Source organism: Micropterus dolomieu, linkage group LG01, assembly GCF_021292245.1.
Source record: "Micropterus dolomieu isolate WLL.071019.BEF.003 ecotype Adirondacks linkage group LG01, ASM2129224v1, whole genome shotgun sequence".
NCBI classification, from domain to species: Eukaryota; Metazoa; Chordata; class Actinopteri; order Centrarchiformes; family Centrarchidae; genus Micropterus; species Micropterus dolomieu.
Genome location: NC_060150.1, coordinates 29,244,269 through 29,271,481, shown reverse-complemented (window position 1 = coordinate 29,271,481; position 27,213 = coordinate 29,244,269). Strand labels below are relative to the sequence as shown.

Genomic DNA, 27,213 nt, shown 5'->3' with positions numbered 1-27,213 from the left:
GCAGCTCAAAGCTCTCTCCAGCCACCCAGAAGAGTTTCACTCCCTATACAGGCATCTCACACACACACACACACACACACACACACACACACACACGCACACACACACACTCACACACCTACATGCATGAGTGGTTACATACAGTGTGTACCACACACACAAGCACATGACCAGTTGCCAAGACACAGCCATGTTTCTTTTGTAGTTCTTATTCATGATCCCATATTCTTTCTTTGCTAGGGTTTGACTAATTAGCTTTTAGAGGCTGATATACAGTGGTCATCAATATTTCTGGAGGGAAGTTGCCAACACACAATTTATATGCCAGTATTCAATATGTTTACAGTCAAAACCAGAAAACAAAAGCAGAATGGATCATTCCTACATGTTTTATAAAGAAAGGGATCCTGAGGTGCTGAGGCCGTGTGTTTTCCTGTTTCACATAAATTTAAAACAAAATGCCACTAGCCCAATTAGCACTAAGATGCACTGAGCCTTTCTTAAAATCAGATATAACCTATGCTAGGATAGACCCAAAAGATCCTGACTATCCCTACTAAATGACTCAGCTTTTCACCTGTTAACATGTGGTTCTGTATAACTTTTGGAGGATCTCCCAGCTCTTAACCCTTTCATGCATTAATTATTAAATCACAATGTAATATTTTTTTATTGTTTGTTTTTACTTTTAAACAAGTGAAAAACTATGCCTATAAACTCCCCCCCCCAATATTTTTCATTTTGAAATGTGTTTACTGCAGTGGACACCATGCATTGACGGCATCAAGTGATTCAGTGGAACTCAAAATAAGTCCAAAAAACAATATGTTTATAAAACATTTACTAAAAGCAAGTGGTATACATACACATCCAGTTATTCAAATGCAAATTATATCATAATTTTAAATAAAAATTTAAAGGCAGAATCTGCATAGGAGTGGACAGATGTATTTTCAGTTACAGAACAAAATGGACAAGAAATAAATAATTATATAATTAAATTTATGATGCAGTGTGTAGGTAAAACATAATAATCAATAATCAATTGGAACTGTAGACATGCTTTGGGGGTACGCCACGTGGTGGTAGGGACATGGTATTATAACCTAAATGGATCAAAATGGCTCCCAAAGAAACTTTCTGAGGTTAAAAACTAAGACATAATTTATGTGCCATATCTCACATTGCCGCTGGAATTAGCTTTTTACACGTTTACCTGCTTTATTTTGCCCTCTTTCGGGCTACTAGACAACGTTTTATAACAAATACAATCTTAGTTCATTTTTACACTTAAAATTGATTGAATGCTTTTTTTGCATTTTAATCTGTTTGTTCTATTTCTTCATTTGCATATTTTTAACTCATGAATAGCTTTTTTAAGGATGATCTTTAATAATCTGTGCTCTACATTCTAGAAAACAAATACACAGTAGAAACACCTACAATATGACAGTATTATACGACAGTGGCCTGCAAAATTACCATAGAATTGCCTCTACAGTTCTATGACAGTCTCACGAAAAGTGTAACTCTATAATCTGCAAATCTTTCATGTTGTGCAATTGTTCATGTTATGGTATCCACCCAACATCTTATAAGGTCATCTCACATTGGCCTGTTATTCAAAAAAACATCCCCCACTTATTTAATGTTCTTATACTATATAACATACCTTACTAACTCAAAGATCATCAGACAGTCCAGTAGCCACGAATAATGAATGATCATGACTTTATTACTTTTACTGCTGCACACAAGGTCAGTCTCTCTTCTAGTGCCTATTAATGTTGGACTTTTATGAGGCAACCTGATTGAACTGTGAATTAGCCCTCAAACTTTTCATGCCTCAGTAAAGCCAAGAGTGACACCTACAGTACTGTATATTATGACTGTATCTGTCATCTGGCCAACAAGAAATAAGGAATGGAGGTGTTATTAACATAATATAACATGAAATGCTCTATTTAATGCATTATTATGTTATGGCTAGCCACAGGTTTAGTGTTTTGTGTCATGTATCTGTTGTGTTAGTTTTTTGTAAGTGCTTGACTTAGCTTAATATTGCTAAAAGGCTGCTATTTTTATCAGGTGCGCTAAAAATCCTACTATTCTGAAATGCCTGTAGTAGAATTTATTGGCCAGTGTACTCCTAGCTTTTACAGCCACACTAGAAGCATGACTCCATGAATGTCAATTGGTCCGACTACAATATCTCTACAATTATTGGATGGATGGCCATGAAATTCTGTACAGACAGATGACAAATCTCTGAGCGAAAAGACTTTGGTGATCGCCTGACTTTTCCTCTGGCATCACCATGAGACAGACGCTTGTGGTTTTGAGAAAAATGCATAACAACCATTAGCTGGATTGCAACACAATTTTGTACAGACACTTATTTCTCCCTCAAGATGAATTTGAAATAACGTTTGTGATCACTTAACCTTTCCTTTCCAAAACCAATGACATTCCTTTCAGCCTCAACTGTACTTGCTACTAAGCAAATGTTAGTATGCTAACACGCTACACAACGATGATCAACATGGTCAATGTAATACCTTCTAAATAGGGATGGGGATCGAGACCTGGTTCTGGAAGGACATGGTTCCAAGTTTCTCATAACCAGAAAATCAATAATGCCCGAGCTTATCTTGGCTTAATTTCACTAGGAGGAGGAGAAAGTAAAATGCCATTTATGTTCCATATTCATTTCTTGTATGGGGGGGAACACAACACAACACAAAATGCAATACCTTTAACTGTCTTCAAGTTGGAACACCAAAAAATCCAGCTGCCGTTGGGTCTCATCTTTCCACCAAATAATAGAAAAGTATCAATAGTGGTATCGATAAAGACTCGGATCGTTAAGCAGTCTTACAAATGGTATCAATATCAATAAAAATTAACAATCCACATCCCTACTACTAAACATTAGCATGTTAGCATTGTCATTTTGAGCATACAGACGTTAACATACTAGAATTAAGTCCAGCCTCACAAAGCCACTTGCATTAGTGTGGAGGTGTCAGCACAAAGTGCAAAATGCAGCGTTCGAACCACCAAACTACTATTTTACTGGGGTGCACTGAGGTTATTTGGTATGTTGGTGACTCACCTTGTGCCAGTGGGAGAGGTGTGGTGATGCAAATCTAGTGGCACACTACAATTTCAGAGCCGTCTGTTCCTGCCAGTCCCCCCTTGGTGTATCCATCCAAAACACTCGTAACACTACATGCATCATTTTCTTTTAATCAGTCTGGATAAAATATCATCAGAGCTCCACATTTTCACTATAATACAAATTGACGTGTGGCTGTCACGAGCAACACGATAGGATGAAGATAGTTCCTCTTTAATTCTACAGTGGTATTTGTGGAAACAAAAGGTTGTTAGTTTTAAAGGGGACCTATCATGCTTTTTCATATTTTCTGGCACATCTATAATGTTACAATGTCAGATGTTCATGTTAAACATAAAAGTAAAATCCAACCAATAAACGGTTTCCCCCACCATCAAAAACATGTTAGTTCTTCAGTCAGTGCAATTGACCGTGACCACTGATAAAAACCTGTAGTTGGTCCCCGGGTGCTGCACAGTGGCTGCCCAATTCTCCCTTGAGGGATGGGTTAAAGTGCAGAGAACAAATTTCACAACATGTATGTGTATGTGACAATAAAAGTATCTTCTTCTTCTTCTTCTTCTAAAAGTATCACTGTGAGCCAAAACCTCAGCTATCCCCCTGTTCTGAACACTGTTTTAAACTGTTTTTTTTCTACTAACAGATTTCCATAGCTGTGTCTCAATTCGAGAGACACATTTGAGAACAATCATGAGATCCCAGGAGTCATATCTGAGTTTTCTTTGAGCTCTTTCTCTGATCTCATGGTCCAATGTTGAGGAGACTTAAATTAGACATATTTAAGATCAGTTAGACATCTCTTGTTTTGATCAGAGTCAGACATAAATGAGATTTTATATGGTTGTTTCTCCTGAGATGAATTTGAGAAGTGGGAGAAAAGGCCTTTGGTCTCACCTTGGTATTAAAAGGAGCTCATTTGTGTCTAGGAAGGAAACAACTATGAGATCTCATCTTGGATTTTGCTTTCCTATGGGAGGGACCGCATCCTTTGAAGGATGTGACCTTCACGGCCTATGAAGACATAAGGCCGCAAAAGGCCGAAACGACCATTGTTAAATGAGATAATCTGGTCTTTGGAGGAATGTCTATTTGTGTCACTAACTGGCCACACCCTTACCCTTGCGTGGTGAAGCGCCGCTCCTGTCGCCTAGCAACCTTCACAGCTGCGGTCCACCGGCATGGAGAATAATGTCTTAATTATAATATTTTACCTCTTAATAGAGGAACTAGAGATACTTCACCTCAGCACCGCCACGTGATGTATTTCAGGCTGAGAAGGATCCTGGCCAGGTAACATTACATTTTACATGTATTTTGATACTATAGGCTTCCTAAAGCTAACAGTGATGTTAACCACAGTTAACATAGTTTATTGCTATTGTCATTTTACTTTAACAGCATAATTTCATATTTAAAGAAAACCTAACCTTACTTTAATATTAAAACTCTGTTTTTGTCATTGATCAGCTAATGCAAGTTGAACAGACAGATATACAAGCCTTATCTATCTTAAGCAAAGATCCAGGATAAGATAGAAAAGATTTCCAGTGGGTTTGCAGGGCTGGCAAGACACAGAGCCTTTTTTAAAGCAGCTGGAGCAATCGATGGCTGCCACGTCTACATCAAGCCACCATGCAGGCCTGATGGTCATTGCGACAGGAACAGGAAACTGTTCCCATCCATCATCCTGCAGGCTGTCTGTGACCATCAGGGCCGCTTTATTGATACCTCCGTGGGCTGGCCCACTGTACAGGAGTTCACTCTACCCTCCTCCAGGGCATTCCATCCTTGCAGACCCCTCATCACTCCCTACAAGAGGCCAATACAAGTTGTGGGAGCCCAGCACTTCAACAGCCATCACTCCAGAGCACGCTCCATTATAGAGCGTGCTTTTGGGATGATGAAGATCAGGTTCTGGGCCATCTTCCTGCAAGCGCTGCAGGTGCACCACACCTTTGTACCTCACATGACCTTCCATCACTTCTGGAACTGTACACCTCCAGGACTCGAGCAGGAAAGACAGTAGCTGACCCCTCCCACCCTGGACAAAAACTGTTTCAGACTCTCCCCTCTGGCAAGAGGCTGCGGTCAATCAGGACCAAAACCTCTCGCCACAAAAACAGCTTCTTTCCGTCTGCAGCTCATTACTCCGTAGCCTCATTAACGAGGCCCGGGTCCCTCACTTACACTCCCCCCTTCCAAATAATGCAAATGTCTCTACACGTCTAAATATAACTTCATTTCATCATGCGCAAACCTGGCACATTGCAAATATTTGTTGTTAATTGTTAATTGTTGTTCTATATTTTTACATTTTGTCAATTTATATATTTATGTACACAATATTCTCTTCCATTGCATATAACTTGGATTTGTTTATTCCATATTTATGGCATTTAAGTATTTATGTCAACTGTATGTTTGTCTACGTGTAGCACCTTATCACCAAAGCAAATTCCTTGTATGTGTAAAACACTACTTGCCAATAAGGCTCCTTCTGATTCTGAAATGCAGTATAATAGGTGTCCTTTAAAAATCTAACTTATTTGTGGGTCATTACCAGTAGGAAGTTAATGCTGCAATATGAAGTTTAAGCAGGCAACTTTTCTTTCAAAGATTGTCAGCAATTATTTCTGCATGTTAAAGAGGCAAATCTAGCTGAATTTTATGTATTCCAGCACTGTGCTTAATTTATATTTCAAAACATTTTTTAATAATTTGAACATTATTTAGGCAGAGGCTTCAAATAAGCCCACTGGGTTTTCTGCCTCTCTCTGCACTATTTACTAGTGATTATCTTTGTCATTTTTTGTATAGTTTTTTAATTGAGCAAAAATAAAACTAAAAAACGAACTAAACTATTTAAAACTCTGCACGTCCCAAACTCTGAGAAAAACTGTCTACGGAATTACCAAACTGTCTGCTCTGTGTTAAAAGGGGATGAAAATAGTGAATGTAATTAGACATGATTGTCACAGCCTCTAAAACCTGGTTCACAAAAATAGAGCTCTTAGGACCCTATTTTAACGATCTAAACGCATGGCACAGTTACGTGTGGGGCATGCTTAACTCCAATTTTGCTAGTTTAACAGTGGAAAAAATGGTCAGTGTGCCAGGCGCATGCTTCAAAAGGGTTGTACTGCCTGTGAATTAGGCATCAGTGTGTTTTGGGCATAACATGCAACAACCAAATCAGACTGTCATCTCCCATTCCCTTTAAAAGCCAGGTGTGCTTGTAGCTTGGCACATTGCTATTATAATGGCGGATGAATGGAGCAGTATAAAAAACATCAATTAATTGATTTTGATTGATTGATGAATTGCAGACTCAAAACAAAGGGGGATATGGACAGAAGTGTGGACGTGATATAAAATTTGTCTCTGAGCATGAAGCCTAATGTTCCTCAGCAGTTCTGTGGTTTATCAGTGAAGTGTCTGAACAACACTGCAGACTGGAGTCTGTTAACAGACGCTGTCTCCTCTATGAAATATCTGGATCCTCACTGCGCTGCATTATTATAAACTATTATAAACTGTGATGATAAAGCTCCTGGGCCAGACGGTTTTCCTGCTGAATTCTACAAGGAATTCTGGGAAATACTTGCGCCCACATTCTATAGGATGGTAGTGCAAATTATGGGCACTTGCATGTTGCCTCCAACTGTGCTAATATCAGCCAGTCAATACCAGTCAGTTATCGCCCAATATCACTTATTAACGCAGATCTTAAAATCATCTGCAAAACCCTAGCAAGAAGGCTAGAGAAGGTCATTCCTGGCATAATACACCCTGGCCAAACAAGATTTATTAAGGGCAGGCACTCAACCAACAATACACACAAGATACTTAATGTAATAGGCTACGCCACTATTCATAACCTGGAAACTACAGTTGTTTCTTTAGATGCAGAGAAAGCATTTGACAGGGTAAATTGAAAATTTCTATTTGCTATTTTACATATATTTGGATTTGGAAACTCTTTTGTAGACTGGATTAAAATCTTATACAGTTCCCCAAGAGCATCTGTCAGGACAAATGATCATACTTCTCCAAGCTTTAGTCTTCAGAGGGGTACCAGGCAGGGTTGCCCACTCTCTCCCTCACTATTCGCTATCTTTATAGAACCACTAGCAGCCGCTATCATATAACTAATATTTATATTTTACAAAATAAAAATATTAAAGGAATTCAAACAGAAAATGTACACCACAAAATAAGCCTTTATGCAGATGATGTATTACTTTTCCTCCTAAATTCCCAAATTTTTCTTTCTGAGACAATCTCACTTATAGATAAATTCTCATCCATCTCAGACTACTCCATTAACTGGAGTAAATCCATAGTTTTACCTGTTATGTTTGATTTTATCTACCACACCGCTAAAGTCTGGGAATATTAAATATCTGTCAGAACTGACATCGCTAAACTACACGGCTTTACTTAAACCAATGAGAATGACCTTGTACGATGGACATCATTATAATAATAATAATAATAATCTTTATTTGTAGAGCACTTTTCAAAAACAAGTTACAAAGTGCTTTAACAAGTGTAAAGACAATAATACCCAAAAGACAATAATACAAAAACAATACAACATTGAAAAGACTAAAATACACGTTTAAGATAAATAGAAAATTAGTAAAATCGAATAAAATAAAAGGGATAAAATAAAGTCAAATAAGATCGGGAAAGGCTCTCCTATAAAAGTATGTTTTAAGAAGGGACTTAAATGAGTTCACTGACTCAGCTGACCTGATTTCCTCGGGCAGGCTGTTCCAGAGCCTCGGGGCCCTGACAGCAAACGCTCTGTCCCCTTTAGTTTTCAGTTGAGACTCTGGAACAGACAACAGACCTCTGCCCGAGGATCTCAAGGTACGTGCTGGTGTGTATGGGACTAAAAGTTCAGAAATATAACAAGGCGAGAGGCCATGAAGAGCTTTAAAAGCGATCATTGCCTATATCACTCATCTCCACCATAAAAATGATGGTCCTACCTAAAATCAATTACCTGTTTTCAGTGTTACCCACCCAACCCTCTGCTGTCTGGTTTAAATCGCTGGACTCAAACATAAAAAAATAAAACCCCACAAATCAGTTTAAAAACTGTCCAAAAAGCAAAAGATTTGGTGGTTTAGAACTGCCAAATTTTTCTCTATTACTTCCTGGCCAATAGACTACAATATATCTCAAAATGGATCAATCAAAGCCTGCTGGACCAACCATGGATGGACACAGAACAAACATTCTGTAAGGAAATTAAAATCTCAGATATGCCATTCATCAGTTCCAGCATCAAACGTCATACCTGCTTTAAAAGCATTGGCATAAGCACTTCCCTGGCAGCCTGGTGGAAATTTCTCAGAATTAGTCCATTAGTCCAGACCAAAACTTCTGGATGCAGATATGTTTAAATACCTTTCGACTACAAATCCCAATCTACAACTCAGTATAAAATTACTGCATAGAACACACTATACAGGACAAAGGATGTCCAGAATGGGTCTTATGTGGCTCCCCTGGCGTGGGGGGCCGCTCTTGGGCCCCCGTCCGGGGACAAGAACGGCCTTGGGTTCACGGGGCTCGGCGCTGCACTAAGGGCGGATGGCCCCCGGCTGGGCTGGTGACTGTCGGCCCTGGGTCTGCCACGTTATCGCTCTCTGGCGGTGGGGAGCTCTCCAGCATGCCTCTCTGCTGTTCTCTCTCGGGGCGGAGCGCAGCTTTCCCTGGGACAGGTGGTTTGGGGTCCTTAGCGCTTTGGGGGGTCGCGGGAAGCCCTGGCTACTGGGGGTGGGGGGTCTCTGGGCACCTTGCTGGTGTTTTTCTCCACTGGCTTTCGTCGTGGTGTTCTGCCACTTGCTTTCTCTCATTTGCTCGACCTCGCATGCGGGATACGTGGGGGGGCTGCCGGGCGTTAGGTGTCACTGTGCTCGCACGGTGTGCGGGTTGGGGTTGGGGTCGTCACTTGCGCGCCGATGTTGATGATTGCGTGGCAATTTTGGTTGTTCGTTCCGCGGCGGTCGGGTGCTGGGTGCGGGGCACTGGTCTCTGGTCTCTGTTGTGTGCGCACCGCAGTTGGTCCGGGCCCTGCTCTTCTGCGGGTTCTGCCTTTTGCTTTCCGACGGCATTGCGTTGTTGATTGGCATTTGGATGGCCGATGTCTTTGGCGTTTGTTGGTTGGGTTTTTTTTTTTCTCCTACCCCTATTGGCTACTGGGGTTCTTGCCTGCCTGTCACTGGAGTCGGTGTGGCGCGGTTCTGACGTTCCACTCTCACTAGGAACTACATTCTGTAACAGACTTATGCAAACACACATATAGACACACATTCACCCACATGCACACAGACACATACAGTCTCACATATAGACACACACACAAAAAAAGGTAGTCCCTGGTAGAATTATTCTTGATGTTTTTCTTTCAGTTGCTTATTTAAATTAATTGTTATTATTTCAGCCCCCATCCCCCGTTCTCTTGCAGGCTTTGTTGCTTTCTGCAATTGGTGTTTCCTTCTGTTATTTCCTGTTATTTCCTTAAACATTTAAGTGATAAAACCAATTTTCTTGTTGTTTGTCAAGAAAATGATGTTTGTAGGAAATGACCAGTCATGTGGTTGTTTGTGTTAAGCTGGACAACCTTCTTTGCTCACAGCTGGCATGCTGTACAAAGTTAGACTTGACTTTCACATCATGGATCACTCAGTAAAAACATGCAAAGTCAACAGTGCACCTACAAAGCGTAAACAATAATAGTAATGAATCCCCCACTGTGGAAGATATGATTCTTGCTCTTCACAGCAGACAGGTATCCTGCCAATTACACACCTAATTGAATCCCTTCTCTGTTTGTTATTCTGTTATCGACATGTATTTTACTTTGGCTACGACACACTTACTATCAACTTTGTCCTCATCAACCTTTTAGTGTGATAGAGGGAAAGACGCAGGGGGTTGATGAGGAGTGAAAGTGAATGGATAGGTTAATATGGGCAATATGGTTAAGATTGAGTTAGTACATGATGTCAGGGAGAGTCAGCCAATGTCATCAGATCCGAATCACTTCCTGTGCCCTCACCCGTGTCTGTGAGCAATTTACAATTACAGTTCAGAAAACACTGTTAAAAGAGGAGGAAAATTACATTGTATAGCTTGCTGTTTTACTTTCTTTTTTAGAGGAACCTTCTTTGGTGTCTGTCCTCCTGCCCTTTTGACTTGCATTCTTTTTTCATCAGTGATACCAATTTTAGATAAATTAGTAGGTCTTACTTGGAGGATTTTCTAAATTACTTGTTTTACATATTTTAGAATATTTTCCTATTTTTTACCAGTCATTTCGGTCTACAACTCAATAACATGTCTGTAAAATCATCACTTATAATTTGATAGAAAATATGTTGCTGCTCTTTGCACCCCTGAATTAAAAAACTAATTGGACTCTAGCAGAGCAACTTTCTGTTTAGTGGTTTAGTCCTAAATAGTGCAGATGGTACCTCCCTCAACAGCATCAACTGGAGCCGCAGAGAGACAAAAAAATGGTTTATTCTAAGCCTTTTGTCACTGAAGGATACTATATGAAGTTACCCTCAACTGGCAATGTCCCAAGTAGCCCCCTCATCCTCACAGTTCACAGGAAAATGGAGGTATAAGGTGACTGAAAATATCTCTCAAAAGTCACATGCTTTCTAACTCACTACTAGATATCTGTGTTCATTACATAATTGTCAATTAAGTCATTTTCACAGCGCTGCAGAGGATCTGTTTAGCTATTCATAGCAGTTTACATGCGATACCTGTATCTACTTCTGTCTGTAAACTTGGATTAGCAGGTTAAAATTTGCATATTAAAATTTGAAAGAATCCCGTTAATAAAATGTAGAAACAAATCCAGGTGCCAGTGAAGCCAGTTAAGCTAAATCTCATAACACAGTAATGCTGCCGTCCCGCCTGCCACAAAACAGAGACCTAAACAGATGCTATCTATCTAGTCATCTATCAAACTGTCCAAACAAAAACCCACCAGGGTATTGGAGGCAAGTGAAGTGGAATGCGCATGTCAGTACTGTAACTGATGATCATACTGCTTAAATGAGTTAACATTTTAGCTCTAATGGCAGGGGAAGATGAACTTGCATGTGCAGCCAGCTCTGTAACCAGACTGATGCAGACATCTAAGACAGCAATGACAAATGGTAACACCCCTAAACACAGCAGCAGCAGCAATCCTGGCAGCTATAATCCTGAGACCAAAAAGGTTCCAGTAAGATACTGACAAAGAAATGCTGCATACTATGGAGGGAAAGAGAGAGGGGGAAAAAAGACACAGAGAGAGAAGGCCATCTTTTGTCTGTGATGAAAGGCGTGCAGGGAGATTAATTTCCTAGAGGCGTGCCACCTTCTTGCCTTTTTTGACCCCAGAGAGGAGAAGATTGAATAGATAATTCTGCCGGAGCCCGGCACATTCTGGCCTAGACAGTCTCTGAATGAGCTACAGCATTATCTTGTTCACACCCTCGTACTTCTTCTCTAGGGTGTGCTTCAATGACTTTCCTGACTGAACAAGACGACAGTGTCACTCATAAGCACCACGGAGGATGATAATGAAACAGTCATCAAACATTATCGGTGGAGTAAAGCCAGTGGACAGCTCCAGGCCACACTGAATGGCACATACATACACAAGTGGAATACTAAGCAGCTGTGACTAACGTAAAGTTATTGCTGAGATATGCTGAAATAAAGTGTGGATGTCTCAAGCTATATGTGCATCTTTGTTCTTTTGTTCCTTGTGAGTAGAGAAGTTTCTACACTCAACTCAAGAATGTTGTTGGAGTAAATAGAGTAAATCAATGTAGCCAAAATTAAAACATAGAATGATAAGACTGATGTATTTCAGAACATTTAGAGCACCCTCGTCTTCAGCACTACTCTTTTGAGATGAGTTTTACCCGAGGAGGCCCTGTAATTGGGATTTTTTTCTTATTATGTTGGCAATTCTGGTGAAACAGTCTGCTGGGATAAGAACCCTTCTTTAATTTATGCCCAAATCAAATCTGTGTCATCAACATGCACGTCTTCGCAGCTTCTCAGTGTAAGTGTTTGTAAAATAAGAGCGTGCTCATTAGTATTGCATAACAAACTCTCAACAGTTTTTGAACCCTGGGAAAGTGCATTCCTGCCATATTAATGTCACGGTATCTGCAGACGTTTTACACAATGTCGCAGCAAAGTTAGTTCACCTGATTATTTCTTGCTCTTTAGCAACCTTTGAATTTTCTCCTCCTAATTATGCTCCACAGTGGGGTCAGTACGTTGGGGTGTTGAAGCTGCGGCGGAAGACTCTCCATTCTGATGTAAAAGCAGAAGAGTGTGCCGAAAAACAAGATTATGCATAATTTAAGGATTTATGTGTTCACATTGGTTTAGATTCAACAGGGCAAATATGTAATAATTGCAATTATGGGATCTACTTGGGTAAAACTTAGCACTGGCAATACCATTAGAATACTGTTTTAAACTCTTAGACACCATCACATTAGTATGTTCAGTGCATTTCAGGAGGTTCTTTGATGTTATATTGCAATGTATTAGCTGTAATTACTTTCCTTGAAGTTACTTCCTATACTTTTACATCAATTAATGTTTTTCTTAGAATGCCTTTCAGCAACATTTGAGAGTATATGCCTAAACTTGTTGCTTCAAATGAAAGCAGGATATATTGACATGTACTGTAAATATACAGTAGTTACTGGCTAACTGGTTTGTGAACTCTTTCATGTTGCTGTTTAAGAAATCTCCTCTTGTACATTGGAGTTATTACTATATGAGTGCTGAACCTGTGTGCAAAAATGTGAGTTAAAAAACTGACACCAAAACCTGATGTTTACAATTAATATTTTAGACTGGTTTTGATCTCTATTGTACAGTTGCTGCTCTGGAAAGCTACAATTGACCATTTGCTAAATACCCTCCCCCGAACAGTGATTGTCCGATCACAGCTTAGCAACCATAACTAAGCACAGCAGGTCTGACAAGCTTTGGATTTTGAAGCAGTGTGCAAGGGCTGTAGTAAGAGAGACACTTGACATTTAAAACAACAACATGGGTTTTTGGTTATGAAACAGTCTCAGTTTAATACTGATGCCTGTATATGACATAGATAAGCAAATGAAAGCGAGAATATGGTCCAATTCCCTGAGAAAGACAAAGACAAAGCGCTTTCTGGCATGCTCCACCCAGACCAGACGAGCCTTATGCTTACAATTTCCCAGGCGAGGTTTTGCCATGAGAAGTGCATTTTTCTTTAGAGAATTAAATACATTTTACATTATATTTTGTGGTTATGACTGATACTGGGGGCAGGGTCAGCAAAGCAAAAAAGAAAAGAAATGACCAAAGAACAAAAAAAAAGCTAAAAGGGACAGTGATAGAGCACAAGTCAACCTTGGTCGGTCATTCAACAGATGGAGAGAACTGCCGCATAAGAATGGATTCAAAACAACCCTGCATTGGCCCGCTTCCTCAGGTGTGTTCCTAAGGACCGGTGTGTGACATGTATATTTTATTTGACTGTGTACAGTCCATGTCGGTATAGGTCACCGTGGACATGACTGTAATACAATTGGCTCATAATGTAATTTTAAAAAAATGAATACAAATGTTGTCTTTGTACAAATCTGTCACTGTTATCAGTGTAAACTTCACATGTACTGTACAAGAGAACACTTCCTCTAACTCCTAACCTCTAACATGTACTTCCAGTGCTCTTCTTCTTCTATCCCCTTACAATTATCTTGTATTGATTGCACTTTTTTTTGTTAACTCTTACTTCCTTCCCTAGGTATTTACCCCATTGATGTGATATGAACAATGAGCTCTTACTAGTATTTATTGCTGCTCTTACTAGTATGTATTATCAGTTGTACATCTGTATTTGATGCTCTGTTGATGCTTGTATGTTCTTCCTCAAATGTAATGGAGTAAATGTAAATGTAAATGTAAACTTCACATGTACTGTGCGAGAATGGAAAGCTTAGCAACGGAAATGATGGGGGAGTGGATTTCAGTTGTCAGTTGACCAGTTGGAACAAAAGAAAAAAAACTTAAAATACACCAAAATATAGACACAATGTCAGTAGTAGTAGTAGTAGTAGTAGTAGTTAGGAAATAAATGTGTTCTTTATGGTATACTTTTAGGTAACTTATAACAAACTCACTCTGAACTCTGCTCTAGTACTTCAGTCTTTTTTCCTCTCTGTTTAAAGCTACTTAATAAGTTATATTACATTTTATCTTCGCTAGTAAGAAATTAACAAGCATAGCCCGTAATCATCTCTCTGCTTGATTGAACACAGTATAAATTTATTGAGACCACAAATGTCTTTCATTCCTCTCAAGTCCAGCCTTTCAGCTCTCATCCAGCGATATGCGTCTGATATGGAGACCACTTGGGCTGTAATTAGAGTAATCATAAGGGGAATGGAGGGAGAGGGCCGTAACTATGCCTCTGGTAGTTTCAACATCATGTCTCAACTCCTTTAATTATGCTTAGACTATTATTTACTGAGATGCATTCACCCAGACGACTGAAAAGGGGCTCAAAACAGGGGAAAGCCACCTTAAAGAGTCATAATCATCGTGATAAAAAGACAGCGATTTTCGATTTCATGCGTTTCATAATTATACAAATTAATTTTTCCTCTGTTGATGTATCTCTTTCTGGAATGAGAAGCGTGGGCTAGAAGCCAGGAAAGGGCAAAACAGCACAACAGAAAATTGTTCAGAGGTAACTAGTGGCTATCCGTCAATGTCAGTACTTAGACATCTTACTACTAATCAGCAGGATGAATTCACTTGCCTGACAAACATACGCTCAATGGAACTGTTCATAAAACGTGCCTGCCCCACATACCTAACAACTGACACATCCTAAACTACATATTCAAAGAAGGTGACAGAAAACTCATTATAACCTCACACAGGCTCTAACAGTCTAACATCTCTCAAAGTCCAAGAAGAAAGCGGCACCTCTTTACCCTGCTGCTCACATAAACAATTCACATCCATCATCAGTGGACTTGCTTTCTTTTATTTCCAGTCCATCAACTCTGACAACCCCCTGCCTGCTTCAAACAGGAAACACACAGCGTCACAACTAACGACTTTGCTGGCTGTCGTGTGGCTAGCTGTTTGCTTTGTTTGTGTTGACACATATATAGTTAGATGGTGTCATCTTTAATTTGGCCCCTGGTTGAAACACTGATGTGAAAAATTAAACCTCCAGCAACGTTTTTTTTTTTTCTTTCATTGCTAAGTGGCTGTGTGCATGTGTAGGTGTGTGTTCACGGCATCTCTCGTATTTTAACATAGCTTCTGTGCCACACAAATTTTGCAACCACTAATTGTAACATGTACATGAAACTCTGATGAAAGCTGTAAAGGGATTGCAAACAAGCAAGAAACCACACCAGCTATTGGCAGACGGCCCCTTAAACTCTGCAATACACAATAACTTCAAAGATTGCCTTTCTATGTTTCATATGATTAAGGATCAATGGTAGATGTCATATGAATGAGAGAATGTAACATTTTCTATGCTGGATTTGCCCAACCTTTGCAGTGGTGATCACATTTCAGATCAAAACCTTGATCACACATGATCAAAACCTGAAACCAGCACAGAAACAGAGGGTGAAAACTGTAACTCTGTAAATTGGCAAAACTGGCATTTACATTACAAGTGGATTAGACTTTGTGTGTGAGCATGCCTGCATGTGGGTGTGTGTATACTTGCCTGCCACCTACTCATGCAGCCACATACTCACAGAGAGGGCAAGTGCCTACACAAAGCTCCATCCCACTGGTGTTGTCACTAAATCCCCAAGAGAAACTGCTCATGAACATCCACATTATTCGCAGTTACTCTAATTAGCACAGCCATGCACATTATTTGTTGTTTATCCACCAAGGTTCGAACATGAATTAAAGTTTATGACGTACTCTAAGAGAAAGCACAATAGTTTGCACCTGTATTTACTGTTACTGACAACATGGCACTATATGGCCTGCCAACAAATTGGTAGTCTTAAAAAAACCTTCAGTTACAATGTTAAGTCTAATCTAGTAACTAGATAGCTAGAAAGAGCAAACTCAACTGGAGATACTGTAGGTACTGTGATGCACTGACATGCAAATAAATATAGCATAACATAGACTGTTTTAAACTGGCATTACCAGATCATAAAATAGTCATAATGAAAGACAATGTGAATCAACCCTAAATCTAAAAATGGATTTTTAGACACAATTACAGCCATTAGCTCTGATGACTGAAGAAAGATATGTTGAATTCCGTCACTGTTGTGACGTCAGGCTCTCTTTCTCCTCGAATCGATATGTCTTCCAGGTGCAGAATATAATGTGTAATCATAAAACACAAATTCCAGTCATCATTGTGATCATGATGAAAGTAACACAGTGCCATTAGCATCCACTGTGTAATTACCCGGCTGGCACAGACCATAAGGGAAAACTACACTATGTAAATATTTCATTTTCTCACAAAAGCTGCTCTTTTGGGATCCGTGGTGTACACTGCAGAGGTAATATCTGCCAAATCCGGATCACGCCACACCACGACCAAGGGAAATCCATACCATTAGTCCTAGCTTTAGCCAGTTTATCCAGAATAGATCTGGGTTGTAACAGGTTCTTTTAAAGTGGCTAAAGTGAACATGAATAAACAAATCAAATGGCAGCACAAACACATAAACTTTAATGCCAAAAGGCAGAGGCTGCCGCCCCTTACTAAAATGAACAAAGCTTTGTGTACAAGGTCTGACAGCCTGTGAGTGACAGCTTAATAATTTCCAGCTTAGTGTAATACCATAAAAGGTTTGCCTGATCCAGATAATTTTAAACACTGAAGCAGAAAGGCCTTTGGGGCCGTGCTAGCAATTTGCATGCAGCTCTTGCTCCAGCAGTATCTCATATTCCTCAATGGCAGTGGCATATCCATTGACTTAATCACAAACAGATAAAAGATTGAAACAGGACTAAATGATAGTCATCGGAAGTAACCAGGGGTAACACTGCAGAAACACATTAAAATACGATGACACACAGTATATATTCAGTGCTCTCTGTTAACACAATAAACCCTGCAGACCAGGGATGCGAAGGGCGGTGATGACTACTTTAATTCTTGGTCAGTCTATCAATTACTTTTCACTGAATTGCTTAACCCACAAGGTGTTAAAAAATGACAAAACTCAATCAAATTGCTCTTTTGTATATACAACAGTGAAAAGACAGAGACATTTGAAATCATTTGCAACAGGAACAGCAGTATTCCTTATATTGGAGGAGCTGTAGGAGACATGTAGTATTTCTACCAGAAAAATGACATAAAGGATGAACTGAATAGCAAAAACTGCCATCAAGGGATTTTCTGTCTATGGACTAATTGATTAATCACCTACTGGGGACTAGGAGAGGATTGAGGATCTCAACCCTTTGATTAAAGCACTGTTTGCCATTGAGTATTCTCTCTTCAGCATTATTACTCTCTGCTCAAAAAGATTTGCACTGACACAGCTCACATACTGAATTGTTACTGCCAATACTGAGTGCAACATTTCGGGGAATTGGAGTCGAATTATTACTTATACAGCTGTTTAAAACAAGGTTCAACTTTTGAGTAAACAAAGATGTGGGGTGATTTGACATTTAGACTCAGCAAAGACAAGAGACTCTCAAGGAAAGAACAAAGTCTTTACGTAGTGCCATAGAATTTGTGCATGTACTAATGTGGAAAAACAACTTAGGTCCTAAAGAGGAGCAAGGAAAGAAAAGAGCTGAACTCTCTTTAACTAGTCAGTATACTTATGTAAATGTATGAGAAATGTATGTAAAATGTTTGATGACCTACAAGAAATGTAAAGCTGGACCTGTGAACCCACATGTTCACAAGGAGTGGGCCTCAGTTAAAGCCTTCCTCGAGTATATGATCAAGAACTGTTTGGAACTGGGAATTTAAGGTTCAGATGTACTCACTATTATAACTATGTAGCAATATTTTCATGTTAATGTGTGTATTTGAATTGAATGTAATATGTTTTCTTCATCTGTGTCCCTATCAAATGTATAAGGTTACTGTAGGCAAACAGCTTAGAGGCTGCAGGAAACTGGGGAGGGTCTCCTTAAAAGGAGAATTTGATCCAAAAGGATATTGCACAATGAAAATGAGGTGATACTTGTTTTTATGAACTCAAAGAACCTAGGAAAAGTGTTTAGGATGATGCAGTAAGAAATCCGCCATGTTGCATAGGTGGCTGTAATTTTGGGGGGTTTATATTTGAGTTAACAAGGAGTGGCCAGACAGTCCTCTGTGGGGGAAGCAGAGGTTATTTTACTGAGCCATAACCATGCTGCTGAAGTATTAGCTTTATACAGCACAAGCATAATGTACTAGACAAGAAAACAATCAATAGCTTAATGCTTGTGTCCCTATACTGTACTTACTCTCACAACTGCATTATAACCCATTTAGTTTACAAACAGAATAAGATCCACAAGTGGGCAAGATGAGTCACTGATAAAGGTGATTGGTCACAAAAGAAATAGTTGTTTCAGCATAAACCCGATTTTGGTACACAGACACACACACACACTAAACGCAGATATATTCGATGATAAAGCAGGCTACTTTCAATTTTTTCTTCGAAATATGGTACACAAAACTGCATTAAAAATGTGGCACTTTTTGTTTTACTTGCTTATTGTGAAAAACAAAAAAACCCCACATAAATAGCACTCAATCGAATAAATAGGGTCGATTTGTAAATTCTCTAAATACACATAATCTACTAACTAGCACTGTATTGTCAAAAAGTCACGTTTTATAATTAATTAATTGCCTATTACTTGATTCAGCCCACCTTTGTGGCGGAGGGCTGCAGGCATGGTGATTAGTTATAGCTACATAGTTGAGAATAATTATTATGGAAGTAAGTGCAGCAAGGTGCGTCAAATCTACACCGAAGTGTAATGCTTCCTGTGGCTCTGTGAAGCTCCTTAGACCTTAGACAAGAGGTTTATGTTACTGTTTGTAAACAAGGAAACACTAAATCGTTGGACTTTTGCGTGAAGTTTGGCATTACAGCCTTGAAATAAACTGTCAACGTATCGGGGCGAGGGTTAGGCTACTGTAGAGGACCTATAGGCTGTATGTAAACCCCAGTATAGGAGCCGTTAGCCTACTTGTATAATAGTACAATAATTATAGCAACGTTTAGATAAAAAAAAGTGACAGAACGCGATGAGAAAATAATATTGAATATGAATAACTCACCATAGAGGGATATAATCCGAAGATGATGAGGGATAGGACGGGGTACAGCACGCTCAACAGGACCCGCATGCTTACGGGCTCCGGGCAGCCACTTTTCTCCAAGGTGCAGTCCTTTAACATAGAGCTCCTGTCCTGCTGTTCACCTCAATCGCGTTTCTACTGTTGTCGAATTGCAGGGAAAATTGCTTCGACGGCGGCACAGCGTCCACACGTTCAACGGCATCACACCCACCGCTCCGCGGTGCTCCGACTGACGGCAGTGCTGAAGAAAAAAGTTTTGAGCGAGGGGGAAATATTCAAATATTTCATGTCCAGCAGACTGCAGGGGAGGCGCGCCAGGGCTGTGACATCACCTGATGGGTTTAGGGGGTTATCTTATGTCGTGACACTGATATGTGTCAGCTTGTTAGGATTCTGCTGACCTTCATGTTCAAATTCAGATTTTGTCGATTTGTCTTATAAGGGAAAGAGAAGAAAGAAAAAAATGCTTTGCTCTTGTCAATGCCCACATCTTTTAGGCTACAATCTCTATTCACTCAAGAGTCTGTGAAAAAATAGGCTAATGTGTCTAAACTGACTCTCTTGTGACTGTTTGACATTTAGTTTCCACTCAAACAGCTATGAATGGATGATAAAGAACTACAGGGCTAAATTCCATCAAAACTAAAATATTAGTCCCTTTTCCATTGGGTATTCCTAAACAACGAAGTGTTAATATTTGCTCTAATTATCTGCTATCTGCCTATATGTCATAAGAACTGGCTTTCACAGTTCAACATGTCGCAATGGGCATAGTGCTGGGAGGGATTCACAGCAGTTCATCAGGGGAAAAAAGCAGATATTAAACAGGCTTAGCAATAACAAAAAGCCATCACCAAAAAAAGACTGTGGCTCCTCACATTTTCCTTAGGAGGTGAGGGAATCAATCGAGAGAGCCTGTTTTCTTATATGACTCTCATTCAGAGCCAGAGCCGAGAGGTTTTTATTTACAAGGTCGACAAATGGGTTCTGCACACATCTGTGGTCACCTTCATATACAGTAGTTTCACGAATAGCTCAAGCATGAGCTATTCATGAAACTATTCATCAGTGTAGCAGCAGTGGGGAGATGATGAGCCAGTGCAGGCTAGTGTGACGACGCTACCTTTAGAAAAGCAGCGGTACAGTGCCATGAGATGCAGTTCTGGCAGTCGCAGTTTTCATAATCTAGTCATCACCTATGTGACACTTTGCTGTGAGGGTTCTCATCCAAGTGTCGTGAAGAAGAGTCGCTCTACACAGTCTACATCCTCCTCCTCTTTTCTGTGTTCATGTGCATTTTCTCCTCAGTTTGGTTATATTTGCCTCGTCTTTTGCTTCTCCTTTCAACCTATTCCTGTCTTTATGTTTTTGTGATCTTGCTTAAGCAGACAAGACAACAAGCTGCCACCAAAGTTTATAAGGTCTATTTTCAAGGCTCTGAATCTGTTGCATGTTTACATTGCAGCAATGATGCATTTCCCACTTTCTGGTTAGTAACCCCTTATATTCAGTGACACGCCTCTCAAAAGTCATTGCTTGAGGTCTTAGGAATCATTAGAAATACAGACAGATTAACGCAAAAACTCACATCTATGTACATTTGAAATGACACACATCTGTATGTTTTATATTCAAGTGCGCACTAAATGAAAACTGATAGCCAAAGATGGATGGTCATGAAATGTTCTCTAGAAACTCATGTTTCTCCTGACTTTTCCTCTAGCGACATATTTGAATTTAGCAAAATATCTCATAAAGGTTTGAATGGATCGCTATGAAATTTGGTACAGATATCCATGGTCTCCAGAGGATGGATCCTAATGACTTTGATGTTCACCTGAAATTTCATCTATTATCACCATTAAATTCACATTTGTGATTTTAACTCCTACTTCAATCCCGTAACGTTTCATGTAGCACCACCAGGGGGAATTCTTTTCCCCTATAGTCTGGTTTATGACCAAATACCTGCAAAACTAGTGACATTCCTATCTGCCTTAACTGGACCTTGTGATTAGTGCTAATTAGCAACTGTTAACATGCTAACGCACTAAACTATGATGGTGAACATGGTAAACATTACCTGCTAAACATCAGAGATGTTGGCATTGTCATTGTGAGCATGTTAGCATGCCGACATTAGCATGAATCTCTTTTAGGAAAAGATCAGTCTTTCAATACAACTCGTCTCCATTAAAAACAATTTTTTTTACAGAATGCAATTGTGTAGAGGAGATGTGTAAGGAATAGAAAAGTGAATAGAAAATCCTACTTACGTACAAGCTGTCCACTGGAGGTGTGTTGGATTACACATTTTTCTGTAGAAACATTCTGGCTTCACTGGGGAATGCACTCACAAACACACAAATTCTGTGTGGGAAGAGCAGACTGAAGTGATAACCAAACTTTCTTTTACTGTACTCTGTCTTTGTGAAACCTGGGACGCCAGGGAAGCCTTCTCAATGTGTAAGATCCACTTAAGATTCTTGTAGGATCCCCTCAACCTTTACATGCAGTAAGTGAGGGAAAATATTGTTTCTAAACATTTAAATTAGCAGGATTATTTTCTGCATTTTTACTTAGTCATCCCCATTTTACCCATGGCCCCCAGTTTTGGGTCTGATTTTTTGGTTCTGATTTCATACAATTTATCTGGTATGTTTTGAGCAGTCTGGTGTTTTAGGTGGCATGCTGTGTTCCGACTGCACCACAGTGTTCCCTCTGTGGCAGGAAAAAATCTCCTGTCATAGTTTAAAGCAACAAAGAATGAAACTGCTTTTCAATACACCACTTTAAGCGCTCCCTACCAATGAGCTCTGCAGAGCCATTCTCAGCCCTAATTTGTTTAAAGACGAATCTCTGACACTGAAAAGGAAAAAGGATTTCATATATATTTGCATGTTAATCAGACAAGTGTGACCTCTACTTCTTGGGTGAAATGATAGAAGGGATTAAATCCAATGTATGAAGTAGATTAGGGAAAAAACTATCTGGGAGTGATGCAATGTCTGTTTACACCTGTATGGAGTCTTAAATGAGCAGGTTTTAATAGAGCTAGTTCAGACAGTTAAGTTGGATTAAAATTAAAATCAAACAGACCTTCTTCTGGAGGAGAACAATAGGCTTATTTCTATATTCTTTTACAAGATTGTGTTTGGGAACTGCATGTTCTGCTGTTTGTCATGTGTAATGCTGTTAACATATATCACATATAATGCTTCTACATTATTCACCACTCCATTAGAGGCCATTTAATGGACAATGCAATTTGTTTTGCAAATTAAAAGGGTTCATCTCATCTCTGCTCTTTTACACCTTGAAACAGCTCAGACTCTCACTCTCTCTTTCTGTGTCATCTAACTCTATTCTGGTGTCCTTAAGAGCTATCAGTCTTATTTGGATTTAGCAAAGACTGTACAATATGAGAGAATTGAGGTGCGTAATGCATAAATCAACGAAAGAGATGTTTACATACAAGACCAGATTCTGTGCACACATGTTGGAATGTTTGCACATGTGTCTGTGTTTAACAGATTATCATTCACAAGCTGATGGTTAAAGGTTAATGCATCGCTGAGGGATAAGCATGTGTGTGAATGAATGTGGCATGTGCATTTCCATCTGCATTAATTTGCCCAGAGGTCATCTAATGAATAGCCTTTAACAGCTTTATTACTGATTATTGGTGATAAAACTAAGGGCATTCTTACGCCAGAAAGTCCAAAACACAGAGTTTAAGTTTCACATTATGCAAGCACACTAAAGAACTGTGACATTACTGTATACTGTCGTCATCGCAACATGAGCTGCGTCTCCCTATACTTGAAATTGATTGGTTTGTGGATGGCCGTGTGTCTGATGTCAGTGTGTTGTCAATTCCGAGGGTAGCCTTCTATTGCAGTTTGCATGAATGGAGAGAAATGAACGACCAGATTCATTGCATTGCCGCTATAATAATATTATTATGGTATTATTACTAGCAGCACCAACTTCAAGCTCTGTACTCATGTCTAGTTCGAATTTGCCTTTTTTTCCCTCCCTTTTTAGCCTGCCAGAACTCCAAAAGTCCAAACAGATCAAATTGAACCATGGATCAATTTGATCAGGCCAAGACCACAATTTTTTGTCGGCCCAATGTTTCGCTGTTTGCTCCAGACCGTAGTCCAGGGGACATTTCACACCTGTCATTTTGGCTCTGATCAAGCTATAAAGTCAGAAAGTCCGGATCAAACAAAGTAGGGCCCTAAGGTTGCATAAAAAGTCACAATTAAGATGAAATATTCAGCCTTTTATTTTTTTACATGTAAAATATCAGTCAAAGATGTTCACCACTAGATGTTTTCATCAAAATTGGTAAATCTCAAGGAACACACACAAAATTACAAAATATTTTATTGTGACAAATACAGAACAAACATAAAAGAAAAATGTCACCCCGATAGCCACCGTCCTAGAGGTTGAGCTAGAAGCAACATGTCTCTACCATGCTTAACAAATCCCCAACAAAGTTAAAGAAGGAATAATATCTCCAATATATCACCAGTCACAATTAAATCACTTCTTATCCAAGCACTAGTAAGAATCACCATCACCAACAGGAAACATGTAATGCTAAACAGATAGCTGAACAATACAAAACTCAATATCAATCATCTGCCCCAGCAGATCAGCCAGTCTTATTGCAATGGGCTACCACAGACATCCACGATAATGAAAAACAAAACAAAACAAAAAACAGGCAATGTATTTTGACATTGAAAAAGTGTTCAAAAAAGTCACTAAATACTTAGATAACAGTGGCGTGCACAGTCTGTAAGGGGCATGGGCAAAAATGGAAAAGGGTGTGTATAGGCTGATTATTGTACACACTCAAGACATATGTAGATGTACATGCACATACAGATAATTACACACAAATAAATATGTGAAAAACATGTTCCTCATGACATTATGGCAAAACTGAAGCATGAACTAAAATACCCTTCAGGATGCCCCCTCAGATGAAAAATTAAGGGTCTCATATGCTATGAGCTTTTGGCAAAAGGTCATATCAGAGCAACAGGTATTTGGACCAAATAAGCATCTGGTAGGCACTTGGACTTTGAGGTGGTTAAATTGGAGGTTTGCACTTGAGTGACACAAAGCATGGCAATATCCCAGTAGGGAACAAACCTACCCTATGTATGCAGCAAGTGAGCTTATTATTTTTCTCATAGTTTTCTTTTACTATGTGAGATGTACATTTAGAGTTAGAACTTTGAAAAACATAGCCTATTAAAATACATGCATATTAAAAGTTAATCAATCATTATGGCGTGTGTAATCTAAGTGTGTTTTGCATTGCACTTGAAAGTTATTTTAGTTTAATGTTATGGATGTAAAACAGGTTATTACGTTCATGTTTGTTGTTGGTAATTTTGTACCGTTCCTTTAAGAGAGGTTCTCGCAGATTTAAGGCCTTTTCACACCGGAAAAGACACTCCTCCTGGCCCTGCGGGGCCGCTCTGCGCTTCTCATGTGAACAGACACCGAGTCAAGCGCTCCGCGAGTAAACGGAAGGCGCCCTATACAGTAGATAGTAACCACGGCAACGGCTTCTGTGCGCTACTGTATTCCTTCATAGCCTAGCTTAAAGTGAAACTATAGGCTAAGTAACGTTAGCTGATAGGCTATATTATTTATATTCATATAGCTGATAAATCTAGTCATGTAAACGCCCTCCTGTTAATGTCCTGTTAATATATTTCAGGGAAGTCACAGACGGAGAGGATAATTCTCTCATCCTTCTTCATTTTCTACTGTAGGCCTATTCCTTCATAGCCTAGCTTAAAGTAAAACTATAAGTAACGTTAGTTGATAGGCTATATTATTATATTATATATAGCCTATTATTCATGTTCATATAGCTGATAAATCTAGTCATGTAAACGCCCTCCTGTTAATGTCCCGATAACTGTTCAGTGAACACTTATATATTTCAGGGAAGACACAGACGGCGAGGATCAATTCAAGTCAATTCAACTTTGGCAGGTACGGGCGTGTGCGTGAGACGAGCACGACCGCGACAGTTTCACGGGAACACGCACACTTGTAGCTACGCCTGTCACAATGCCGGCGCCTCCCTTCCTACACGCTCACCTCTCATTGAAAATTAATTACGAGGCGCGTAAATCGCTTCCCGTGTGAAAAGGCCTTTATGCTGTTAGCCTTTGAACCAGAAAGAGAGGAAGAGACTAGCTGTGGAGTCACACGGTTTTTATAAACTGTGTCCTGTCAATTTTAGTTCTAACTGATATTATCCAGCAATTTGTCTGGATTAAAATCTGTGCCATGATTATCAGCTAAGTTGCATTTTGCGTAACACCCTAAATAAATTCATGTTTTAAAGGAGCACTTCTGCACTAACAGGGCTGTACAAATGTCTGTTTGTTTTCTTTTACATTTGTGGATTGTCTTTGGAATGAAGCTTAGAATATCTGTCTGTCTGTTTTATGACATCATCATATTTGTCTTGTGGGAATAAGTTATTATCTTGTGCAAACAAGTTATTATCTTGTGCAAAGAAGTTATTATTCTTTTTCCACAAGATAATTAACTGGTGTGCACAAGATGAATGGGGTTATGGGGTTGATTGTTCTTATGTTGTATGTATGATGCTTTGGCAATATTGTTGTTACACATTCATGCCAATAAAGCTAATTTGAATTGAATTGAATTGATTAAAAAGATCACCCTTTGGGACAAAGCTCCATAGGATCCTCACTTTGAATAGTGATAAGATCTTTTTTTGTAATGGCTTACAGGCACACTGAGTAGGTTGCCCTTTGTGGACATGCCATTCAAAGTTGTCCAGAGGGCAGCAATGGTCGAGTGAGCTTGAGATGAAATGGGGAGATCGAGCGGTGTTGGCGAGAGCAAAGTCAGAGAAATAGAGTGCTGTTTTCTGATTGTTTCGTTCATTGTAATTGAACACGCACAGTCCTATGGGAGGGATTTTGTGTGAATGCAGCCAAAGCGCTTCCTCCTGTCCCCTGTCTGCTCTGCCTCTCTGCTGTGTGTGTGGCTTGGCCCCGTCCTCGGTCAAACACTTTACATAGATCCTAATATTCCACTATTAATCAGAATCAGAATAAAAATGACTGATGTAACCACCTCAGTTGGAAGTGACTGGCCCACACCGTTGCGATCAGACTGTTTCTCTCTGCTTGGACAACATATATTCTTTCTGCACATGTTTGCACCACGTGAAAGTGGTAAAGTGAACAAGTTTTGGGGAGGGACAGAAACATGGCGGTGGAAAAACAAAACTGGTCTGTGGCTGATACTGAAACTTTTTTGTTGCATTTGTTTCATACACATGAATTCGAGAAAGACGGTAGAGGGAAGACCGACAACAAATTCTGGATGGCACAGGAAAAATTAACAGTCAGACGGAATGGCATGACGGCAAAACGAACATGCATGATATGTTGCTATGGTGATGTCGGCTTCACAAAGTTATAGCAAGCCAGGTAGTGCTCTAAGCTAATATAGCATTGCACACTTTTCCATATTGCCTACCTGGTATTCCACCCAGCTCAGATTGCCTGCCTGGGTATTGTTGTGCTAAAATTATTAGCTTCTTTTGTCCAGATTGCCCCATGTTTTCTCCATGTGTGAGGGAGCTAGGTAGCATCTGGTTATAAATTTTGTTGCAGAGGACGGC

General features: G+C 39.6%; 1 protein-coding gene across 2 annotated transcripts in view; it reads right to left on the bottom strand.

The window, feature by feature from the left end:
• Nucleotides 1–27,213, bottom strand: part of olfm3a (olfactomedin 3a) — a 54,843-nt gene extending 27,630 nt beyond the window's left edge. The window contains exon 1 of one of the 2 annotated variants that reach the window (XM_046049499.1): nt 27,069–27,213. Coding sequence is in view for 1 of the 2 variants with exons in the window: in XM_046049489.1 (XP_045905445.1) it covers nt 19,488–19,490 (3 nt within the window). In the remaining variant the exon portion in view is untranslated. Of the gene's footprint in view, nt 1–19,487; nt 19,550–27,068 lie in introns of those variants that run through there. The other variant, XM_046049489.1, reaches the window with a different exon arrangement.